The sequence below is a fragment of the Alosa pseudoharengus genome, unplaced genomic scaffold, assembly GCF_046254945.1.
Source record: "Alosa pseudoharengus isolate Yale_2024_CS ecotype anadromous, Long Island Sound unplaced genomic scaffold, YU_APseudo_1.1 YU_APseudo_1.1_scf_12, whole genome shotgun sequence".
NCBI lineage: Eukaryota > Metazoa > Chordata > Actinopteri > Clupeiformes > Clupeidae > Alosa > Alosa pseudoharengus.
In genome coordinates this window covers 31,235,751-31,244,241 of record NW_027468587.1, presented here as the reverse complement: position 1 = coordinate 31,244,241, position 8,491 = coordinate 31,235,751, and the positions used below count along the sequence as shown (strand labels likewise).

At 40.3% G+C, this 8,491-nt stretch overlaps 1 protein-coding gene across 1 annotated transcript in view; it reads right to left on the bottom strand.

The window, feature by feature from the left end:
• Window positions 1-5,319: 5,319 nt before the first annotated feature.
• Window positions 5,320-8,491, bottom strand: part of syngap1b (synaptic Ras GTPase activating protein 1b) — a 66,444-nt gene continuing 63,272 nt past the window's right edge. The window contains exon 19 of the mRNA XM_076281284.1: window positions 5,320-5,619. Within this exon, the coding sequence (XP_076137399.1) occupies window positions 5,320-5,619 (300 nt within the window). The remainder of the gene's footprint in view (window positions 5,620-8,491) is intronic.

Genomic DNA, 8,491 nt, shown 5'->3' with positions numbered 1-8,491 from the left:
ACTTTGATAAGTTATTACTTAGACTTGAATTTCCCCTTGGGGATCAATAAAGTATCTATCTATCTATCTATCTATCTATCTAGACATATTGAAGAAGGAAAATATTAAGATCTGCCATAAAAATTGAAACTCAATTAGATGTTTTCATGATACAAGTTCACCTCTTAATTTCTGTAAGTCCATGGGCTACAAAGGCATAGCTTGCCTCAGAATTATAAAGCCTATCATAACATCACTGATTTGCCTATCCTAAGGAGCCTTCATAGATCTTCATAGTCTGGTAAGAGGCTGTTCGAGTGTAATAAGAATTGGTCATATGACATGATTAGTTAAGAATTTAATTATTTCTTTATTTATTTGTTTTATTATTTTCATTTCTATGATTCACCCACCCAAAAATATAAATTCCAGCTTATTCAAAAATGAAATGAGAGAATTATTATCCACTGCATCAAATAAATTAAAGAATGAAATGAAAGTAGCAATTATAGTAGTAATAATGGTAATATTAATATTATTACAATAATTCAATAATCAGTATATCAACATTCATAACAAATCCATGTACATTGGCAATACACTCTGAAATACCACTCTTTCCATTTATATGTACAAAATAGCCTCAAATGTCTGTCCATTTAAAAAATGATATATAAGGGGTGGGGGCTTATGGCTTGTCAAAGAGCATGGATATGGCTGGCGAATGGACAATAAAGATCATATGAGGGCACGTTATAGAAGGAGGCACACTTCATGATTCACTCTATACATGCACAAGGGCAAAAATAAACACTTTGTCTCAATCTTTGCTGTGGCAGAGTTGCTCAGCAAGTAACACTGGCAATGAAAGCTGACCCTGCTCAAAATAAATGAGTGGGTCAATAAAGGAGGTGGTCAGTGGCAAAAATATTTTTGATACGGCCATGGGGCTTCTGGTGGACATAAATCAAACTCCAAGCCCAGCGCAACAAAGCCAGAGTCTAGGTAACAAAGCTGCATTGCAGTGTACCGCAGAAACAGATTGGGAACAAAAACAAAAAACAAAAACAAACTCAAACCATCAAAATACTCATAGCACTTACAAGGAGTAATAGCAATGAGAATGTATGCAAGTGGAAATATTTTCCTTAATATTCTATACTGTAGATACTATAGATATATACAAACATTGCTTGATCACCCAAGGGCCCTTTGAAAATGCCTCAATCAATGAGAAAAATGAGTGCAAGCCAGACACTGGCATAATATAAGGGAAACTTGGGTGATGCAGGATGTAAGAGACAGACTCAGATTGTTTGGTCTGTGCAAAAAAGTGCTTCCCAGTTGTTTTAGTAGCTATGTGAGCCTCTTGGTTTGCTAGGCCTTCATCTGCATCACACATATTCTTATTAAACAAAGAGAGAGATAAGAATACTGAGAGCAAAATCATCCTGTACACTGCATATACAAACAAACTGTATATACACAGACACATACCATATATACACATACACCCAGTATATACACACAGACTGTACACACACTGTATATACACATACATTCACTCACAACGTATCAATTTTGATCATCTCTCTCTATGTTTGATGTGTAGACTTTTTTCCGATGGCAAACAGAGGAAGCAGAGGAATATATAGGCTGCAGGGCAATGGAGTCCATACAAAGAAATCAATCAAGGTATTTGAAATGGAAAACCTGGCTCCATAATTCAGTTTCTATACTGATCTTCAAGACTCGCTGCAGTCAAACTAAAACACAATGTAACTTTGGGGTCCAGTCACCGGAAAACAACTGGATTCCCGCCTCCAAATAGTTGTTGTCATCGTCCGCATATGAAGAGCTCCACGGCGATTGTCGAGACAAAAGGAAAAATAAATCAAATTGCATCCACTTCCTCTCTTGCAGTGAGAAGAGGTGGAGGATATAAGTCACAGCAACGTTCAAATTCTTAAAGAAGGGAAGTGGGGGAGCAGGTAAAACAACGTTTTTTTTTTCCTCCTCTGTTCCGTTGTCCATGGAAGATAATGCTCTCCAAAAAGTTGTTCTTCCAAAAGATTGTCTTTAAAGTAACTGGTTGATCAATAAAAATGACTCATTCCTGCAGTATACTTGAGGAAAACGGTCACTTGTTTTTGATATCTGCACTGGGAAATCTCAATATAAGTATTTCAAGATCAGGAATATTATATAAATGATAAAACCAAGTCCATCGATTTCTGACTGCACTATCTCCACAGTAGAAAATGCACTCTGGGCCAGTGTTTGCTGACTAAAGCCTGTGCATATTTTGTTACCTTTAAATCATCAAAGACACAGAGTGAAAAAAAGCAAAATAAAAGATGTCTTATATAAGCCTGGTAAACAAATAATGGCCATTACTAAATGAAATCAAAAGTAGTGGCAAGATAAGAAGTTGAAAATACTGTTAAGAAAAAATAAAAACAATTAACAAAGCACCTTTGAAACATATCTTACCCCAGGACTTTTTTTTAACATGCACCTGTATTCAGCCTGCTTTGACTTTCTTTTTTTTTTTTCGGCCATCCAAACTGGCCTTCTTCAGGCATCATGGGAAGATGGATTTTTGCATGCTTAAGACAACAAAGGTCTTGCCTTGTTTCTCAACACAATCACACTTCCCAGCATGGATGCCAAACTGGGAAACACCCACACATTCAAGAGAGAGAGAGAGAGAGAGAGTTAGATAGAGGGGGTCGGGTGAGGAGTGTACTGGACACTCATATTCTGTTACATATCTTCACACTGGGGACCATTGGGGCACTGAGGCTTCTATTATGAGAATGGAGTTTGGTAAGAGCCTCAGTTTGTCCTTCTGTCAACCAACCGAATCATGAGATACTGCCCTTGAATTAAAGCCAGGCCATCCTGAGTACCGCCCTGGCTGCATCAGCCAATCAGGTTCCAGATTGTCCGCCATGAAGCTGTGTGATTGGCTGGAGGGAGAAAAGGAAGATAGAGAGAGAAGAACAGGGGAGGAGCTTGGTAGAGTGCTATCCAATCATTGCTTCTGATAGATGGATGAACCACTCAGAGGCAGCCATTCATTTACTGTTTTTGCCTGTTTATGTTCATGTGTGAGGCAATGGTTTGTTTACCTGAGTCTCTCAATTCTTTGTCTGAGGTATATTCATGGCACTGTGCATTGTCAACCCTGTAGTCCTACAATGCATCTCCCCTATTGTAACACGTTGTATTTATTACTAGATGCAGCACAGGTCATTTAAATGATAGCCCTCATCTACACTTTTATTTTTCACTCTTACAGAATCATAACCAGTTCCTACCTTCCCCTGGCTAGACACTCTTCTGGACATTATAGCTCAATCATTTTATTGTTTGATTTGTTGTTCATATGCCAATTGCACATGGTAGCCCGTGGTAAAGGCATTTCAACACTGCATGCTGTGCTTGCTGCATTTCTACATTATTTTAAGGCCTAGTGTATGCACTTGCAAAACAAATAATAAAGGATAAATGAGGCATGGGTTAACTTTTGTCCTTTCCATAAAACTAGTTGCGCATGAAGAACAATAGGTCATTGCATCAGCACAACAATGCATATATACATGGATGTCTTGCGCAAATTTAAAGCAAAATGGCAATAAAGTCACTCTTCCGAACAAGCATCACAATGAACAGTATACACACGGAATGGAACAAATAGAAAGGAAAAGGGATGAGTAACATAGAACAGGACTAAAGATATGCTTAACACAGTCCACCTTAATACATTATTGTAGGTATCTGGCATGCTTTTAAGAAACCATTTTAAATTGTACAAAAAAGCTCACTTTGATCTTCTCAGAACAAACACAATATTTTACCTGGGAAAATGAATTTTGCTGTCTTTAGGGCCAGTAAGTGTTACCAAGGATCAGTCAAGGGTTAATCGAAAAGTAAAAATGATGACATATTTCAGTCTCACACCTCTTCTAAAAGCAAATTTGCAATAACTAAGGACAAGAACTTAAATTTCAGTCAAATAATTCTCAAACATTATTTGTCAACACTGATTTTCTCAGTGGGGCACTTACAAATACTCTTATGGACAGCTGTCTTGAGGCATATAGTGACGCATAGAAAAATAGATGTTATTTCTTTACACATATATAGATATATACCTGCCATTATTTCCCATTAATGTCCTGCCCTCTTTTCTTTTGATTGGCAGGCGATAGGTTACCTGACAGAGTCCACCTCATCTTCCACTTCCTTCATGACCATCAATGCAGACAAACATTAGATTTTTTACACTCACCCTCTCTACCTCTCTCAAATTCACACATACACACACATGCACGCACAAACACACACACACACACACACACACACACACACACACATGTGCACATATAAACACTTAGACATTTTGACAGTAGGCTGTAAATGAAAAAGGAGCAGCGTGGACAAGGACAGATGAACAGTGGGTGAATGAGAGGCAGTGCTATGACACAGACTTGTTCTGGAAATGGCACGGTTCGTTTCTGTAGCACCAAGTAATCATCATCAGGTTCTGAGATTGAGAAGAGAAAACAATGCAAGTCCAGTTCGGCGAAAAATAAACAAACAAAGAAGTTAATTACAATTTTGGTGACTATAACCACTTCCCTCGAGTGTTTGTTGTTTGTTGTAAAATCCACAAAAAAGTGGACTTGGTTTGTCTTGGACACAGTTTTGTTCAAATGGCATGGGACTGACAGTTCTCTTTGATTTTCTGATTTACACTGTGTAATTCAACCACTAGTGTGATAACATTGCTAGAACATTACTTTTTTTAACCCTGTTTATAGATGCTGAAAGGCACTACGGAAGCTAGACCACATGAAAATGTCTTCACCAAAGGATGTTTATAGCAGTTTCAAGACAGAAGACAACTACGACTGAGTCCATATGATCAAGATTATACTTATGGGTTCTCTTTTGCATTCTCCATTAACCATGTTGTGGTCAACAAGTAAGAGGATTGTTAAAAGCTTTCTTTAAAAAAAAAAAAAAAAAACAATATGATATTCCAATGATATCCAGGAGATTTAAAGTATTGTCACTTGTCTTTAAAGACATATATTGACCAAAGCCTTTTTGGATCTTTGGAGAGCAGATCCCTTAAGAGCCCTTGATTCTCTTCTGTTCCTGCTATTTGTAATATATGTGCTGCCCCCTCACACAGAACTCTTCTCTCTCTCTGGTTTGAGCACAGGATATAGCAAAAACAAAATGGTGCGATGAGGAGCTTGTCTAGGGACATTAGGGTCACTTTTTTCAGGCTCTGGGTCTTCTCTAATTCATTTGGTTTTGGTGTTGTTATCGACCTGCTCCCCCTTCTGCTAGGCCAGACTCGGTTGCTGGGGTGCTAGTTGCCGTTGTGACTGACACTGGGATGGGCTTTTGGTTGCCACGGAGCTCTCCATTCTGTCTGTGGTTAGGGTGAGGAGGGGGGCGACGAGATGGGGCTGACGGGGGGGACAGCACTCCGTTCCGAGGGGGTTTGTCTGGGGAGAGTCCAGAGGAAGAGACTCCAGGGTCAGCTGCGAGGGCTATTCCTCTTCCTCCTCCTTTATTCACACTGCGGTCTGCTGAACCCAAGGAGGAAAGCTGGCCTTCCTAGCAAGACAGAGAGAGAAAGAGAAGAAAAGAGGGGAGGAGGAGAAGGGAGGAAAGGAGAGGAGAGGAGTGGAAAAGGGGGCATATGGAGCGTGGAGGTGGAGGGTGAGAGAGTGGGTTGATGCCAAAGGTCAACCAAGAAGAGTGGAGAGTCATGGGTGAGGCGTGCATGTGGAAGTGCAGACAGTCCAGAGAGGCGCAAAAGAGTTGGGTGAAAGAGGGACGTTCTCCAGAAAAAGCGGATCAATACAGTAGTGGAGAAGCGGCAAAAGATCAAAGCAAGAGATATTGGGCCATGTAAAGGATCCAAACAGGGAGAGATTGAATGAAAGGGAGGAAAACCATATTGAAATATGAAAAGAAATACAGTCAGAGAGAGAGAAAGAGAGAAAGATAGAGAGGGAAGGTGACAAGGAATTCGAGGAGTGGTGAACAGGGAGGAGGAGGAGGAGGAGAAGGAGGAGAGAGGAGAATGAGTTACAAAGCAGAGAGATGAGAAAACATCCACAGCAACAGAGGAGAAGAAGGGGGACAGAGACAAGAAAGGGATGGGAAAGGGGGTTAAAATCCAGGGGCAAATAAATCCAGGGGTAAATATGCTGGGTGGTCTCCACAGTGGCTGTGTATACTGGAATGTGTGTAGGGGGGTGGTAGGGTGGAATCAGTCCTTCTAATTGGGATGTCATGGAAAGAACATGATTCTGAGGACAGTGCTGAAGAGAGGTGTGTCCATTTCTGACCGTCTGTCTGACTTCCGGAGAGCATGGAAAAATCCTGCCCTCAGAATCATGTTCATGCTAAAAGGTAAGGTCTGGACGAGATCAGTTTCATAACAGTCACTGACACAGCGGATAGGACCACAGCTGCCTTTATACTGTGGTGTTGAGAAGAAAGAAGAGAGACAAAAAAGGTTCAAACCATTCACTCTGGGATCCACTGTGTCCTTTTCAGTGAGAGCCCGCTTATACTTACTTTTACAGACGTTTCGCTAAGAGGGCTTCTCATGTCACTCATCAGAGTTATACAGTGCAATCATTTCATGATCATATCCAACAGCCATCTGACAATACACATATCAGCATGCAAAGGTGACAGATTGGTGTAGGAGGGAATATACTGTAGCCATAATGTTTGCCAGTAGACCTTGTCTAAAACATAAGCTTATCATTTTAACAGTTAAATCAAATTTCCTTTCCAGTTAAATCAAATCAAAAAACCTTTTTTCACGCTACCAATCAGACTTTCAAGCCCGGGCCCATTACAACGATGGGTTCATGCTGTTTATCTCAATCACCTATATAACACAGTCAACAGTCTGGGTTGAAAGTTTGGACGGGCTGATTGGCCAAGGTTTTCATTTGGTCTTATCTTCTATTCTTACCTACATTGGTGCAGAGAAACGTCAATGCCAATAGCAGTCTGATTTCAGTTATTAGTAACTAAATCGGGCTCAGTGTGAAAGCCTTCATGCTCAGTCTCTTTCAGTGAGGTCTGTATTGAGGCAGTGGGGGAAGAAAACAGTTGGATTATTAGAGCTTATGGTAAGAGAACTTCACTTGTTATGATTAAACCAGGAAATGAAATGTCACCTCGTTGTCCTGTAGTGTATATGATGCTCTCAATTTTTAACACACAGACATATATATAAGAACTTAACTCAATTTCCCACCAACAGAATCGAATCTGATGCATTATCAACAATTTTACATGGATTGTTCGATGTGAAGGAAGTACTGGGAAAGAAAATACCTTTCATGTTCTTCACTGATCAAAACCGGATTGAACAGGTGTGACATTCAAAAAGTACATTCAAGTATTTATCACTTGTTAGCTTTGGGATGGACAAACATCAATGCCATACCATTCATAGAGGGTGAATTACAGTGGTCAATTTTTCCATCGAATCAGCAGAGCTTTTCTCTTCCCACTCAGAACCTTGAATGCATTAGTACTGACGGTATCACAGGAAATTACTGAATATGCTATACCATTCCCCTATGAAAGAGTAACAGCAACATTAAGAAGTCGGGTGAAATGAGGACAGTTGAAGTGGATGGTGGAATCTCTGTCAGATCCTAAAGCTCATCGGTTGGGTCCCTACGGGCCAGATTCATTGCACTTGTCTTAAAAGATGGCGGCATTTTTTGAGAGCAATCTGTTGATTGCACGACAAACCAGAGGTGCAGGCTAGAAGGGTGGCATCTGATTCTTGGATGGCAGGTACGTTGTGCAGAAGAAAGGAAGAGCAAGGGCAGAATAGGGAGTTGCTTTCAGCTCAGTTCTAATAACAAATCGTTCACTGAGGGCATAACTGACTCCAAACTCTGAACGATTCCAAACCAGATTTTTGTTTCAAGTTACAGAAAAGGCAATCCATATCACATGGAAGGGAGCAGACCAACAAACAAGCTAACAAGGCACGGACAGTCAGAGTTACAGAGAGATACAGACTCAGGGATTTATGTCTGCTTAGTTCAAAAAATTCCAATCCAATTAGTTTCAATGTACTGTAAGTACGGCATACATTATGGATTGCACAGGAATACCATACCAAATACCTCTCTCTTAAACTCATACCCATCACTGATACAATACTCACAATGGCAACACACATATCTGACTGAAATTTCACCAAGTGGAGACAGCACACACAAAACTGTACTTCACAAATGCAACACAAACAATTATATCATACATTACAAAAACAAACAAAAAGGTAGCCAGAAACACACACACACACACACACACACACACACACACACGCACATATTCTCTTCCACACACATACGGTTTCCTTTCAGGGAAGGATCGTGCCAGATACGGCGATTTCCCACAATGCTCGGCACACATGCTTGGAAGCACTGGGAGGGTA